The 17180-nt window shown below is 27.2% G+C and overlaps 2 protein-coding genes and 1 long non-coding RNA gene across 3 annotated transcripts in view; 2 read left to right on the top strand and 1 right to left on the bottom strand.

Moving 5' to 3' along the window:
* The window catches only part of LOC111632911 (plasminogen activator inhibitor 1 RNA-binding protein-like), a 74555-nt gene extending 68468 nt beyond the window's left edge, over positions 1–6087 (top strand). The window contains exons 5-6 of the mRNA XM_023377439.1: positions 2268–2502; positions 4702–6087. Coding sequence (XP_023233207.1) covers positions 2268–2502; positions 4702–4926 — 460 coding nt within the window. The 3' untranslated portion in view covers positions 4927–6087. The remainder of the gene's footprint in view (positions 1–2267; positions 2503–4701) is intronic.
* Positions 6088–7410: 1323 nt separating this feature from the next.
* LOC111632910 (intracellular hyaluronan-binding protein 4-like) lies at positions 7411–11613 on the top strand. The gene is made up of 7 exons (XM_023377438.1): positions 7411–7478; positions 7861–7932; positions 9128–9217; positions 9414–9648; positions 10399–10541; positions 11281–11515; positions 11596–11613. Exons 1-7 carry the CDS (start codon positions 7411–7413, stop codon positions 11611–11613), a joined length of 861 nt encoding a protein of 286 aa, XP_023233206.1.
* Positions 11614–13967: 2354 nt separating this feature from the next.
* Positions 13968–15306, bottom strand: LOC111632904. Its single transcript, XR_002757947.1, has 2 exons — positions 15186–15306; positions 13968–14127 (listed from the first exon to the last, which is right to left on the bottom strand). It is a non-coding gene; the product is annotated as an uncharacterized LOC111632904 (long non-coding RNA).
* Positions 15307–17180: the final 1874 nt, after the last annotated feature.

The following is a 17180-nucleotide window of genomic DNA, read 5'->3' as shown; positions in this document are numbered from 1 at the left end:
ATTTCTCTCCGTTGCGTGTCGCTTCGCGTTGAATTTTCGTCGATGTTAAGCCTAACGAAGACTATTGTATCGTTAAAAATTATTTTTTTTATTTTGTACAAACAAAATAAATTTATTGAAAAATATAAAAACAATAAAAATTATACTTCAGATGTTAATTTAGTATCAAAAACGTAAAATATTTGAGTAGCCCGAGAAATATCCGAAGATTGCAGCGCCACAGCACTAACGAAAATTTAAATTTGCCGACTGGAATGCTTTCGGATAATGGACATTTCGGATAACCAGCTTTCGGATAAACGACGCTCTATTGTAATGATTTATAATTGTTTGCTTACATTTGTATCTGACAATGTAGCTCCGAGAAGGTATGACTTTTTCCAAGAAAGTTCCCACTCCACAAACCCAAGTCTATGCTTATTTTTTAAAGGATTGTTTGATAGTCATTTAGCTGTAATATACCAATTAGAGCTCAACAGGCATGCGAACAATGATTTTATTGTTCAATGAATGAAAGAATGGTCTCCCGTAGACTTGACATGGAAAGGAGGAGTTTTGTGGGTAAATTTAAAAATACAGGGTGGTAACAAATATCTTTATACATTGAAACAGACTTAGTCTATGTAGATAAAAGCCAATCAGTGCTTAAATTGCCACCAACTAGTTATTTACAAAAAAAAATTGACACTTTCTCCAACTGGAGTACTCAGCAACAATTTAACTAAAACTGGTTTCTCCAATGGTAGTATCCAGCAAACAACTGGTTAACCTGATGCACATTGACCGTTTTGTTGATTCTAAGTTGGATATACAACACAATAGATGTATAACCTTGCTCTCCACATACGCCACGGATCCTGAAATTGTGGCAGACATCACAGGAGCAAAATTAAGTCGCCATCCCACACTCAAATGGTTGGAAGCAATGGAGATTTTTAAGCTTACAACACATCCTCCTGCATTAATTCAAAGAATGAGAATGGTCTTTTAATGGCCTGGCAGTCTTTACTACAAACTTAACATTATATTCTTAGTTTCAAAGAAAATACGGGAACACGTACACTTATGTTCTGGTTATTACATCTCATACACATGTAAATTTATTTTTGTTGTGTGATTTTTGATTTGTTAGCCAACAATGTTCAAAACAGTTGTCAATAAGTCAGAACATTTTTAAACACGACACGGGAATTGATGAGCAGAGGAACTGGACATTTGAAATTTACATCGTTCAATTTTGTTCAAAAATTCTTGTATTCGTTATTCTTTTTAGAAGATCCAGCTGATTTACCTGAAGAACTCGGAAAGGGTTTTGAAGTATTACATTTTTACTTATATGAACCTTTAATCGGTGTGTAATAAGTCCGTTATTTAATTTTTATAACCAAAAAAAATCATTAAATTTACTTTTATTTTTAATAACAACTTCTAACAATTTACTGTTGANTGGTGGATTTGGCAATTATGATAATCGTGGTAAAAGAGAATTTGATCGTCAAAGTGGAAGTGATAAAAGGTAATTATTTTCCTATATTTAATTCTATACTGTGTAATGTTTTGACAAATTAATCTGAAGTCTTATTAAATACAGTTTTATAAAAAAAATTTTTTTTTAACTACTAAACTACATATTTAGTAAAGTTTGTAATCTTTTTTTTAAATTTATAACATATACATTCTAAGACTGTGTTCTGTTTTTACTGTTGTTCATAAGTTAGCTAAATATGATTGCAAGGAAAATATTTGGTTAAAATTTAATTTTTTTTCATAAATTTTTAAAACTAAAAATATCATGAATGTATAAAAAAAACTGTTTTTGTTTCTTTTCTGTCATTTCAATGCATTGGCAATCCAAAATAATTTTCACACGCGGGGACAATCTTTTATTTTGCGATATTTTTATTCTGTAAAATGTTAATACCATTGGCCAACTTTTAAATTTTTCTTAAAAAATAATTACAAGATTCAAAACATTTAACTAAAAAATATCTAAATAATTTTTCTTTGGGTTCAGTTCTGTATTAATAAATAAATGAAGTAGCCATTCATTAAATAACCAAACATATCCAAAACATATCCAAATCTTATTTAAACATTGTTTTTTTTATCATTTAAATTTTCGACAATTATGGAAATACAGATGTTTTCAAGTAAAAAAAAAAGTATTGTGGTTATGAAATATAAAATAAAANATATATATATATACATACACATAAATTGCAAATAATCATCTATAATAATTTTAAATGTGTTTTTTTTTTAATTAGAGAGAATGAACCAACTACTATAGAAGAAAATCCAGAATCTGTTGAAGAAGGCCCAAAGGAAATGACTTTGGATGAATGGAAGAGAGAACAAGAAAGTAAGCGATCTGTCCCAAAATTCAATTTAAGAAAACCAGGAGAAGGAGAAGATACTACACAATGGAAAAAATTATACGTTTTGAAAAAGAAAGCCAAAGAAGATGACGATGATGAAGAAGAGGACGATGATGATATTGAAGTTAGTAAATTATTGTTTATTTAACAGATTTTTTTTCATAAAATATACATGAATATTTGTTAAATTGAAAATTATGTTAGATGCAAAATAATCATTGATAGCTAATTCTTGCATGTAGTTCAGAATAGCAAGAATCAATTTTTAATTTTATAAGTTACATTGCATCTATATTTATAATATAATCCATTTCATTATATAGCTGCATTATGACATATATATCAAGAAAAGTAACTGTTTTATACTAAAACTATTGGTTTAGAATATTTGTGGTTAATTACTAAATTTAGCAGTAATACTGACTAAATAAAAATTAAATAAATCCAGAACCGTGCACCAGGATATATATAACAAACAAAAAATTATAAAAAAGTGAACCTTTAACCGGTGTGTAATAAGTCCGTTATTTAATTTTTATAACCAAAAAAAATCATTAAATTTACTTTTATTTTTAATAACAACTTCTAACAATTTACTGTTGAAAATTATATAATAGTGTTAATATTTAATAAGTATCAAAGAAAAATATTTTACTGTTTAAATTTAATAAACATATTAACTCTGGTATTAATTACTGTTTGCTTTCATAGTATTCCAAGAAAGTTGTTATAGTATACTTTCAAATAAAATCTTTTTAATGATACTGAAGTAATATTAATGTATCTTGATGTAAAACAGTTGTCAGAGCATATGATTCAACACCAGTGATGTGACTTACAGCTGTTGTCACTTCTGGAGGGAGCCATCTTGTTGGTGCACTGTTTAGCAATGGATGTGTAATGTGTGAGTGATGTGTTTCCAGATTTGGCAATATTTCAAGCCAGTTAGTGATTTGGCAATGAGTTTTCAATCTGGTGATTTTTCTACTCCATTATAAATTTATTCAAATTATGATTTGAATTTTTTCTTAATAAGAACCATACTCTCTCCTAAGCAAACTTGACAATTATAATTGTCTAGGGCTCAGATCTCAGAGCTCTTAACCTATTCAATGTTGAAATTTTTATTTGTTGCCTGTGATGCCATGTTGAATTTTCGTCAATTTAAGCCTAAATTTTTTTTAAATAAAAATTGTGTTTACTATATCGTAAAAAATTATTTTTTTATGTTTCACAAACAAAATATATATATATTGAATAATATAAAAACAAAAAAAATTTTATTTTAAAAGTTTGTTTTGATATAATAATTGTGACGCAAAAAGCGACATCTAGTATCAAAAACGTTCCAATGTAAACACGGAAATATTCGGGATTGCCCACGCATGTCAGAGGTCAACCCGAAAATTTTCAGGATCAATGTAGGACAGGTTAAATCACTTTGTAAACTTTTATATCTTTATATTTGAATTTAAGTAGTTAGTGAACAAAGTGAATATTTTTTAAACTATTGAGCTTTCAGGCTTTCATTTTTTTTACCAACACTTGTAGAATATGGACAGAAATGAGGATTGGATTGATTGAAAAATTATCAGATTGTATTTTATCAGCAGAATTCAGTACTGTATCATATCTTATATGTATAAACCTAGATTTTAAAGAATATTTAAGGGGAGTTACTACTATTTCATTTTTATTAAGCAGGGAGACTTGTAAGTTTTTTCTTTATGGTTTGACTTCTGGTCTTGAATATAAACAAAATCGTGAATGCCAGTCTTTAGAAGTCTTAATTTAAGAATTTGATTTTCAACTAAATTATTAAGTAAAAACTGATGGTAAAAGAACAAGAATCTGTACATTAATGTGGGATTTAGTATGTTACTTATGGGTGACCTCAGAGCAAGAATGATCTAGGTCTGGTTTTTGATGTTATAGCCTTGGTATGTGGAGTTTGCTTAGAACTAACTGCTTTATCGAATGCAATACAGATCTAAGTCAAATTTGTTGCTACATTCCAGACCCAAAAAAAGGAAACAAAAGAAGGAAATATGAGTAATATTGTGTAAAATGTTTTGTTAATTATCTTAAAATTAGGACTTACTGGTTATTCTTGGATTATTCTTGTTCTGAGGTCATATACCACTAATCAAAGTTAGCATTTTTAACTTTGCCCTGGTTTTTGTTAAACATTTTATTTACTTTCTTAAATTATGTAAATTTACTTTTTGAGCTGTTGTTGTTACATTGATTGAACTGTAAGTTTAAGTTCTTATAAAACTGGAAAAATTATTTGAATTGTTGCTATAAAATTGTTATCTTACAGGAGGAAGAAGAATTTGGTAGAAGAGGCCGACAAAGACATTTGGTTGACATTCAGATAAACTTCAGCGACTCTCGCCGTGGTCGAGGAAGAGGAAGAGGCGGTCGTGGTTTAGGAGGAAGAGGTCGCGGAGGAATGAATCGTGGAGGTGCAAAGGGCCCTAAGTCAGAACAACTCGCTCCTCGTGTGGATGACTGGAATGACTTTCCTTCTTTAATTACAGCCTAAATACCTCTGTCCTATCCACAGGCTACATCTTTAAAGTTTGGCACTCTACAAAAACTGTCCTCAAAACTTTTCTTGTTATATAGAAATCGCGTAAAAAAATTGTTTTGATGGACAAATTGGAGAAGCCTAACAATGTTTAGATTATTTGCAGCTCATTGTGACAGAGGCTGAATAGATCAGCCTTTTGTATTGAACTCTTATTGTCCCAATGTTTTCAGCATTGAAAATATGCTAATATAACTTGTTGCTGGTCATCCTGTAAACAAGGAAGACATTGTCAGTCATTAACTAGTTAGTAACGGAAAATCGTGCATCCGTTGCTTAAAAGATCATAAATAGAATCGGGTCATAAATGGTAGTTGTTACCACTGATTTGTCTTAAATGTTGGTTTGTTGTCCTATGTCCCATACAGCTTACAGACAAACATAGGTGAGTGGTTGTCTCGCCGTCACTACTTCAATCATCACTGATGTGCTTTCAAGTCAAATCTGGTCGAATTTACTGGAAGTTATATTCTGCATCTGTTGATTTATTGAGTTTGTCAAAATAAAAATGAAATTGTCATGGTGCTATTGTGGTTTTTTGTAATGACTTTATTATTAGTAATTATGAGCAGTAACAAGAGTCAAGGAAAATTAGCACGAAATCTGTGTCCACGTGACAAATTTGGTTTTATCAAAAAAATAATACAGAATTTCATTCAGTACCTGATTCAAAATTCTTCCCAAGGAAGTTTGCCTAAATGTTCGCTTTCCTATAAGCTGTAACTTTTTTGTCTTACTATCTTAATATCTAAATTTCTATTTGGTCAAAAGAATATTGTTTATTTAAGGACTAAATTGCATGCCTAGATGCACTTCCCCCTTTATTGCTTTTGTTTTTGCCTGGTTAAATTATAAAGTGACTGCTTTGGATTCAAAAGTCAGTGTGTGTGTTTTTATTTTCTTGTATACTTTTTCATTTTCGAATGAAAAATTGTTCTAAAAATTTAGTGCCATTGATATTATCGAAGAGAATACTAGTTAATATGAATGCATTCTGGTGCATTTTGATGGTAGATATTTCTCAGTTGCATCATGTAATCAAGCTAAATGAGTAAAATATTAACTTCTGTTTAACCAATGTATCTCATCTTTCTAATAAATAATGCACAAATTAAATTGTTTCTATGCTTTTTTTAAAAAAATAACTTTGCCCCTTTCTGTGTAATTTTGCTTTATTCACATAAAAATGAAAGCAGTAAACTTCAGTTCAGCTGTCATCTCCTAAAACTAAAACTTGATTTCTAAAACAAAATATTTTTGTCATCTAAAATTCATATTTCTATAATAAATTTGCTGTGTCAGACTAATCACTAATTTGTAGAGTTGTCAATATTACAGAATTTTATTTTTTAACATACATAAAAAGTTAATTTTTTTTAAATACTAAAAAAAATTGACTAAAGATTTAATGCCTGTGGTACTTGGGACACTAAGCGGCAAGTATTTTTCTGATTTTCAGTTTGTTGTGTAAACAAATACTAATTGATTGAAGACATTTCATTCCTCGGATGCCAGTCGGTAAATTGATTGTTTTTCTAAAGTGTATTAGTTTTGTTATTACAGATCTCATTTAGTTTATTAGTAATGTTTTTAAGTTATCTTAATTTGTAAATACTGAAATTATGATATGTATTATCTTCAAAAATAAAAATTTGTCAGGTATAAGAGAATAGTTCATTCCAGATATTTAACTCAAATTTTTCCAATTGAAAATAAAGTAACTTGAATATTTGGAAACAAAAATACAGTAGATCCCCCTATAAGATGGTAGATACTTTCCGTTCTTTATGAATCAATTTTGTAGGAATCATAGTTTACGGACTACGGCTGTTTGAAAGGTTTTCTTTCATAAAATTAATCGATTCTNCAATCCAAAATAATTTTCACACGCGGGGACAATCTTTTATTTTGCGATATTTTTATTCTGTAAAATGTTAATACCATTGGCCAACTTTTAAATTTTTCTTAAAAAATAATTACAAGATTCAAAACATTTAACTAAAAAATATCTAAATAATTTTTCTTTGGGTTCAGTTCTGTATTAATAAATAAATGAAGTAGCCATTCATTAAATAACCAAACATATCCAAATCTTATTTAAACATTGTTTTTTTTATCATTTAAATTTTCGACAATTATGGAAATACAGATGTTTTCAAGTAAAAAAAAAAGTATTGTGGTTATGAAATATAAAATAAAATTTCTAATAATTTATATTTTGTAATTCAAATATTTGCATTGAATTATTATGATTTTTCATTTAACTAAAGCATTACAAACCTAATCATCAGGTAAAACTATACAAAAGAACACAAAATGTTAAATTTCTGAAAAACATGCTTTTGATGCAATTTTTTTCCTCATAATTGGCCTATTAGTATTAATAGCAGTTATTTTTTAAGGTGCAAATGTAATTGTACAGTAAACACTTGGAATAAGATGTCTGTTATTAAAATATTTGATCGAGAATTGGGTTTTGCCATGGTTGATAATCTACCTCCTATGAGGCATACATCTGTGTGTAAATCCTTTTTCCAGAAAGGAACAGATATATACAACTAGCATGATCTTTGAACAATTTTATGCAATTTCCAATTTGTTAAAAGATTGTTATTAATATGTCATAGTATAAACTATTACCAAGCATATAGCAAAAACAAGTTGATAAAAGGATATGTACTGTACAAGTGAACAGATGTGTGTGGAATATCCTCTATATATGAAAATGTATCTATTAGCAGCAAAGGGTTAAACTATCATGACAAACAATAAAATAACTGAATTAGGTAGTATATATTATAGTAATTATAAAGATTTTACTGTTAATAATAAATTTATATTTTTCAGTATAATTTGTTTCAGAAATTGATGATATTTAATTTATTTCAGTGGTGTGAAATTTGTGGAAAAAAGAGAAGGTGCTGGTGCACACAATTGGGGCATGGTAAAGGATGAAATGGAGTAAGTGTTTTACTTGAGGTGTGTGTGTGTGTGAGTGAAAATTTGTTATAGATAAAAACATGTCACTTCAGGTTCAAGTATACCAATTAAATGTATTAAAAGTAGTGATACAAAAATAGGCACTTGTTAATCCAGCTTGTATGCGTATTTCGTACATCACTTACAAATGATAGAAATAGGTCTGTATTTTTGTATATACAAAATATTTGACTTGTGCACAATTTGGCCTGCCAATCAGTTTCATCATCACTGGTTCATGTAAAGCGTTGGTTCAATCTCTGTGTTATATTTTAAGTAACTGGTATAATGTAGTGTATTAATTGTTACATTTAAATTTAAAATATTTCAAAATGTTAAAAATATTATGAATTGTGAGAACTTTTAAAATTTTAACTTACTGAACTACTCAAAAGTACCTTTCACACACACAATTTGAGGGCAGGTATTAGTGAACTACTTAAAACTGAAAGCAAAGTGCAAATAATTCAAATAGTATCATTTCTATTACACAATCAAAATTATTAAAAAGTTAATTTCCAGTTAATAGAATTATCGTTGTTCTTTTTCCAGTTTGATAATTTGACATTCAGGAAATTTATTAAGGGACAAATTTAATAAATTTATACTTTTGTGACAGATTACAAAATTTATTAATAAACAATAACTATCCTTTTTTCAAATTCACATAATTTTAGGATTGTGGATTTAATAACAGGATAAATTACTTATATATAATATTTATATATAATATAATATATAATATTATATTATATATAAATGTCTTATTATAAATTGTAATAATTTAACAATTGATGGCCTTTGGGATAGGCCTTGTAACCCTTAGAATCACATTTCTGAGAAAATTGAGTTTGAATGTTTGAAAACATTGTAAAATCTCATGAATATGAATGTGTTAATATTTTTATTCTCAGAACATCGCTTGTAGATGTGGCTGTCATTTCATTGTTTTGGGATTTTTCATTTTAGGATTTTTTTAAAATTTCAAACTCAATTACCTCAGAAACATGGTAAGTCCCAAGGGCTTCAATTCTAAAAAGTGTTATTCTTCTAATTAATTGAAAAGTTTAGTTTGTAAAATTGATTTTTTTTTAAATTTAAATTCATAAATAAATTTTTCAAGTAAAAATTGATTTATGAAAATTATATTTTATTCTGAAATTTAATTTATTCTCAGAGTTCAGTGGAATCCACCAAGTGATGAAAATCCAGAATTAGGTGAACGGAGTGGAGATGAATCATTGCCAGTTGAAAACAATGAAACCAAGTAATTAAATTTGAGTAGTTATTGTTGTAATTTACATCTATTTTTGTACTTTTTTATAATTGTATGTGTATGTTTTTATGTGCTTTTTATGTTTTTATGTGTGCAATTTATGTGTATATATATATATATATACATACACATAAATTGCAAATAATCATCTATAATAATTTTAAATGTGTTTTTTTTTTTTAATTAGAGAGAATGAACCAACTACTATAGAAGAAAATCCAGAATCTGTTGAAGAAGGCCCAAAGGAAATGACTTTGGATGAATGGAAGAGAGAACAAGAAAGTAAGCGATCTGTCCCAAAATTCAATTTAAGAAAACCAGGAGAAGGAGAAGATACTACACAATGGAAAAAATTATACGTTTTGAAAAAGAAAGCCAAAGAAGATGACGATGATGAAGAAGAGGACGATGATGATATTGAAGTTAGTAAATTATTGTTTATTTAACAGATTTTTTTTCATAAAATATACATGAATATTTGTTAAATTGAAAATTATGTTAGATGCAAAATAATCATTGATAGCTAATTCTTGCATGTAGTTCAGAATAGCAAGAATCAATTTTTAATTTTATAAGTTACATTGCATCTATATTTATAATATAATCCATTTCATTATATAGCTGCATTATGACATATATATCAAGAAAAGTAACTGTTTTATACTAAAACTATTGGTTTAGAATATTTGTGGTTAATTACTAAATTTAGCAGTAATACTGACTAAATAAAAATTAAATAAATCCAGAACCGTGCACCAGGATATATATAACAAACAAAAAATTATAAAAAAGTGAACCTTTAACCGGTGTGTAATAAGTCCGTTATTTAATTTTTATAACCAAAAAAAATCATTAAATTTACTTTTATTTTTAATAACAACTTCTAACAATTTACTGTTNTTGCATTTCACAAGATAACTTGTACGAGACATCCTAAAAGAATCAGTCATTTATAAGTTAACTTGTAGTTAGCAGTCAATATGTTAAATTCACATTTGACATTTAAAACAATAACAAATATGGATTTGTTTTTCTTTCCTATAGGTTAAATCATTAAAAATATTTACATTAAACATACTATCTAATTTTTATTTGTGGAAACTTTTTGATTTCCATGAAATGTATATGTTACAAGCATTCTTTCAATAATGAATTGTGTTGTCATTTAATAGTTGATGAGCATTCGAAGATGTGGGCATTCAGATTGCTTCTTCTTTATGGAGTTGGGTCGTTCATCAGTAACAGGAGCAGGTGAATTATGGATGCAAACTGAAGATACTATAATTGCACAGAATATGCATGAAGCTATATTAGGGTAAGTACAAACATAAAAAATTCTTAACTTCAAAAATTCTGCTTAAAATCAACAACTTTAATATCATAGATGACATAAGAATATTTCATGGTTTTCGATTTTCTTTTTGCTTCGTAGTATTAACCTTTACCACCACCATCTTGTTTATGTTGTAATCTGTCCTAAGGCAATATAGGTTAGTCAGCTGATATTATTTTAAAAATTCATCAAAAATCAAATTATCATTATAGTCATATGAAAAAAATCACGTTACATATATTAATATCTGTAGTTTTAAATACGCATTTTTAATTACGTTTCAATAAAAAATTCGATAGAAAAAAAATTATAATATATCAGAACTGACATCTGTGAAAATTTGTAACATTTTGTTAAAAGTAACATTCTCCAGTTACGTAGTTTGTTCTTGAAACTAGCTAGAACGACTTGAAATATTGTTCTGTACAATTCGATATAACATTTATGAATGTACAATTTTTAGTTTTAAAATTATCACAGATTATAATATATCCTTTGTTTGGAATCTAACCTTTATTTTGCTATCGATCAATATTACGAACTAATATTCTTTATTCATTTTATTTTGAACAATAATATAAATTATTGTGATAAATATATACACCAGTAGTAATACATTTACAGATGTTTTGTTTATGTGTATATATATATATATATACATACACATAAATTGCAAATAATCATCTATAATAATTTTAAATGTGTTTTTTTTTTTAATTAGAGAGAATGAACCAACTACTATAGAAGAAAATCCAGAATCTGTTGAAGAAGGCCCAAAGGAAATGACTTTGGATGAATGGAAGAGAGAACAAGAAAGTAAGCGATCTGTCCCAAAATTCAATTTAAGAAAACCAGGAGAAGGAGAAGATACTACACAATGGAAAAAATTATACGTTTTGAAAAAGAAAGCCAAAGAAGATGACGATGATGAAGAAGAGGACGATGATGATATTGAAGTTAGTAAATTATTGTTTATTTAACAGATTTTTTTTCATAAAATATACATGAATATTTGTTAAATTGAAAATTATGTTAGATGCAAAATAATCATTGATAGCTAATTCTTGCATGTAGTTCAGAATAGCAAGAATCAATTTTTAATTTTATAAGTTACATTGCATCTATATTTATAATATAATCCATTTCATTATATAGCTGCATTATGACATATATATCAAGAAAAGTAACTGTTTTATACTAAAACTATTGGTTTAGAATATTTGTGGTTAATTACTAAATTTAGCAGTAATACTGACTAAATAAAAATTAAATAAATCCAGAACCGTGCACCAGGATATATATAACAAACAAAAAATTATAAAAAAGTGAACCTTTAACCGGTGTGTAATAAGTAAAAATGTAGTACTCGCCCTCGGTTTACGCTGATTCACAATAACACCCCGCTGCACAATTCATGATTTTGCTGTGTAATTCCCCGGTTTTCTCTATACCAGACTGATTTTCGTTTCAGTGTTGACGTATTTACCGAGCCACGACATTGTACATTCGTTAAAACAAAGATTTTTATTGAATATATTTATTTTTTCTGTTTAATATTATTGGGTATGTATACATTTGCATTAAATTAATATTAAAATACTAAATGTTTAGGTATCCATGAGTCAAGTTATCAAACTTAATAGTCCAATAAATGGCGTCCGAATCCATAGCGCCATTGAATTTATCCCGTATCAGTTCGTTCAGGAAAACACCTTACGACGCAGTAGCACTTCCGCTGATCAAAAACTATCATTAGTGAGACAAATCTACTTCTCGTTGGCCAGACGATATCTATCCTTAATTTTCCCGCTCAAACTGACCTTACATATGCGCTATGGCAACCAGTGGTCGACCAATCAGTGTCTCCGCTCGTCCGTAGCTATATGTCGGGTTAACGTATCCTTTCGACTGTTTGACGGATGAACTTTGTGAGTTAGACAATGATTGGAAGCGAAGTGTGAATGTAAAAAAAAGCATCGTCGCATCCATTCAACCATATTCCGAAATTCTCAATGAAAGTAAACAAAAATGTAAACAATTAAAGATGGATACTTTTTCAGAAAAATGTAAGAGATCCGAAACTAAAATTTTTAATAAAAACATTTAAATTTATTTTATGATAAAATACATTTTAAAAATTAAATTTATTTGTACTTTGTATTATATTGTATTAATAAACAAAATTATTTGCGTATTTTTCACTTATGTGGAACCTAACCCTATACCTCAATGCAAATATGGGTTCGTTTTACGCCGATTCGATTTGCGCCAGCTTTTGTAGGAACAGAACTGCGGCGTAAACCGAGGGCTACCTGTATTTAATAAATGTAGCAAATATTTCTTAAAAATATTTATTACTAGAAATGCTATATAACAAGAAAATTACTAAAATCATTTGTACATCATATGCACTATAAATTGTAAAAAAAAAACTGTTTGTAAGCTATTAATTAATAAGGCTGTACTAAACCAAAATTTTGATATCAATAATGGGGTTGATAAAGATTCATTCAATATATTGATAATTGATAAATACCGAAAAATAGACTTATTTTAATGTTGAATATTAATAATTTGATATTTGTTAATTATAATAATCATCTTTATTTCTTTAAACATAAAAATTTCACTAGAAGTCAGAAAATTGCACTAGTGTTAAAATTCTAAAAGGGGTTGTTGCTGAGGAGATTGAAACAAATATATCAAACTGAAACCAATAAATGTTTACAATATCAATATAAGCATTCTAAAATCTAAAATATCAATATTAATATTGAAAATTTAATGGTTTTAGTCTGATATATTGGTTATTAGCATAGTACTAATTGTGAGAACTGAAACAATCTCCTCCACAATTTTAATGTTATTTTCTGACAGCTGGGCAAATTATTATGTTGAAGAAAGTAAAGTTGATAAACACAATTATTCAATTACCAACATTCATCGTTGATAAAAAAAAAATATCAATATTCAACATATGTCAATAAAATTCAGTATTTATCTAGAATACTGATGTTCTAAAAACTTGAATAATCACTATTGCAAACACTTATTGGTTTCAGTTTGATATATGGATGATTGGAACAGTACTATTATTAAACTGTTTTAAGCAAACATTATTAACAATAAAATTAATCTGCTTATTGCATTTGAGTTTGCAGAACATTTTATTCTTATGAATTTGCATCAACTTTCATTATATAGTTATACAGGAAGATTACACTTTAATACTAAAAACATTTTAAATGTAATCAAGTTAAAAACTTACATAATACACATTCAAGATTCAAATAAACTTGTCAAGTAAAACTACAGAATATTTACAAAATAAAGACTAATTTTAAGCTTAATAAATTTTTTGCTATTCAAACAATTATATTAATTCTTACAATTTTTCTTGTACTTTCATCAGCTGATCGAGCACGTGGTCTCCAGGGTTTGTGTGTATTTGTAGGAGAACCTTGTGCACTCTGTGTTCTTGTAGGGCTTGAACTAGGACTATGTACAGTTGTGGAGGAACTTCTTGTTGAACGACCACCAAAAGGGAGAGCTAAACATCCGTGCATTCCTAATATATACATAAATATTTTTTAAAGTAAAAAGTATAAATACAGTAAAATTTTCTTAATAAAAACAAATTAATGAAATTATAAATGTATACACTGACCTATAAAAATTTTAAGCAATTGAAAAATGACAAGCCTGTTAACTTAATATAAATTATTATTATGATTTCTTTAATAAATGAGTTTATTTCAATAAATTTTCATAAAATAAAAGAATTAACAATGTAAATTTATTTAAAATAAAAATAACACCAAAATATTTAGATTCTACATTAATTATGAACTGAAAATTTCCATTTTTCCTAAAGAACAATTTGATAAGAATGCATTGTAATAATAAAAAGTAAATTTATCTGCTATTTTTATTATTGTAATCTAAACTATTATTTTTTAAAATTTATTGCCTATTTTGAACCCTTCAATTTTGGATATCATACATTCAAGTTGCAAGCATAAAGCATTTATTTATGACTTTGTTAGTATTCTATATATTTGTTTTTTATAATTCCTTTATTAATTTCATATAATTTAGTATTTAACTTCCAAGTACTAATGCATGTATTTAGGTCTTAAGATAACAAAATTAGTTATAAAATTTAAAAATATACTTAAGCTATCAATAATATATAGACTAATAATTAAAATAAATAAAAAATTTCGAAAGTTTTTAAACTTCATTGATAATGTCACTCATTTTATATTTAATATAAACCAATTACTGGAAGGGAAATTACAAGACAATTAATTTAGAAATAAACAGTAATAAATTGTGTCATATAATTATTAACAAAAAATAGTTAAATTTTAAGGTTTTAATACAGATTAATCTTTGAAGAAAAAACTGCAAATTTGGTTAAAAATAAATGTATTTCATTTTATAAACTATCTAAATCAATTATTTTTGAATTAAAAATAAAAATAGTATATTTTTATGAATGCCTCTCATAAAAGAATAAAGAGTTTGCATTATCATAATTAATTTTAAAAAATATATAAATTTAAATGATAAATTTATCTTTTAAAAGTTTGTTATACAGTTCTTAAATAAGTAAATAAATACCTGTTGAGGAATTTTGTGATCGTAACCTTGATGCAAATTCCTAAAACAAATTTTTAAAAAATTAATAATAATAATAAATATTTAAATCATTAAACTAAATTATTAAAAAAATATATTATTAACAATAGATGGTTTATATCTAATATAAATCCAAATTATGAAATTTCTATTTATTAGTATAAATTAGAATTAAAAAAAGGCAAAATAATTATAAAAATTTAGACTTAATGAAACATATCTGTAATATATATCATAACAACAAAATTCAGTTTCAGAAAAATATTTACAGAATAAGGTAAAAAATTATATAGATTTTAGAAAATAGTTTATATAGATTTTATTGTATTGTATTGAAGCATTTGGATCTTAGAAAAGAAATGAAAAATCCACGTAATATATACAAATATAAAATCCAAACCCAATAGTTATATATTAAAGCTAGATGATTGCTGAATTATATCAGGCTATATTATTATTATTATTAGTAATATATAGCCTAATATAATTCAGCAATCATCTGGCTTTAATCTATGTCATATATGTCTAAAATGTTATCATGAAAAATTTTACTGGCATGCAATTATGTGATATTTAGTTATTTTTGATTTTGTGTTAATAATAATTAATACTTATTGTATTTCATTATTCTGACTTCATATTTTGGATTTTAGTTAGATTTTGTTATTTTGATTTAATATTCAATTATATTCTTATAAATTGCATTTGATTAATTTTAAAAGAATTGATGCTCATCCAAGCTGTAAGGCTGTCTGTAATTATTTAAAATTTGCAAATAGAATGAGGAAAAATATCTTCAATATAAAAAGTATAAAGTATATAGTCTGCTTATATTCAAGTAAAAAATTCCCTACCTATACATATTAGTACAATACTCAGCCATATATTGTTGCTCAATGAATCTGAGCAATAGTATAAGACTGAGTGACTAACCATTCTTCAAACAACTCCACAAGTGTACTATGCCTTTTGTTTTGGATTGTACAGCAGCATAATTTCTTCAGTCTTGCACAGGCTGCTGTTTATTTTTGTCATTAGACAAGAATTCAAAAAGCAGGCTGTACTAAAAAACTGTGTGCACATTATCCTGTCTGCCTTTTCAACAATGAGATTTATCTCCACTTAACTGATTTCTGTCTTAATTCCAAAGATGTGCGATAGTCATCACCTGTGATGATAGTGCTCAAAAATTCATCACTTTACTCACACTAACATATGAGAAAGGTTAACACATTAATAATCTGCTAAAGTGATAAGCATTTCTGGCACCCAACATGACTTATGATAGCTGAAATAATGTTACAGTTTTCTAGTGAATAACCATGAAATTTATTGAAAAATGCAAAAAAGTAATGAAGTTGTAAACCATCTGTTCTTGTAAACTTTTGCATCAACCACAGACAGACAGTCTCTGCATGCTTCCTTATGTACATCTCACACTTTTGTTGAACTGTCTGATATATTTTCTTACCATTTTATCACTCATGGCATTTCAACTAGATCTCACAAATCTGACAATAAATGTCCATATGTTTTGCAATTCTTGCATTCAAAAGATTTGTGAAGGTCCAAAACCCTTTTGTTTTAGAACAGTATCACCCCTCTAATAAACCTCGTGATTAGGTGAAAAGGGAAAAAGGGGGACTTCTGCGGTCGATGACCGAGACAATCTCCTCGAAAAAAATCGTTAGTACATCAATAAAAGAAATCTCCTCCATTTGTTTAAAGGTAATTCTATAGATGTTAATATCAACAAGATGGGAATAAGAGATGTTTCCTATCCCCTCTTTGGTTGCATGTGACACGTGGTTACAGCAATAAATTGCCTCATTCGTAGTCAAACACAACGTTTAATATAAACAATATCTAGATTGTTGATCAGTTTACAGAAATTATTGTCAGCTGAATGTTAATTTATGGATGAGAGCCATCAAACCTATAGAAATTTATATTATAAAATCATATCTTCTAGACACT

This window comes from Centruroides sculpturatus, unplaced genomic scaffold (assembly GCF_000671375.1).
Source record: "Centruroides sculpturatus isolate CEXI.00-Female unplaced genomic scaffold, Cexi_2.0 scaffold292, whole genome shotgun sequence".
In the NCBI taxonomy this organism is placed as follows: domain Eukaryota; kingdom Metazoa; phylum Arthropoda; class Arachnida; order Scorpiones; family Buthidae; genus Centruroides; species Centruroides sculpturatus.
The sequence above is the reverse complement of the archived record's forward strand: the minus strand, read 5'-3'. Positions and strand labels throughout refer to the sequence as shown.

What these genes read in the sequence shown, in the direction of transcription:
- LOC111632910 (XM_023377438.1), top strand. Translation starts at nt 7,411, where the DNA reads ATGTCTGTTATTAAAATATTTGATCGAGAATTGGGTTTTGCCATGGTT. An exon ending in AGGACGATGATGATATTGAA is followed by an intron (nt 9,649 to 10,398) that starts GTTAGTAAATTA and finishes GTCATTTAATAG; the next exon opens with TTGATGAGCATTCGAAGATG. An exon ending in ATGCATGAAGCTATATTAGG is followed by an intron (nt 10,542 to 11,280) that starts GTAAGTACAAAC and finishes TTTTTTAATTAG; the next exon opens with AGAGAATGAACCAACTACTA.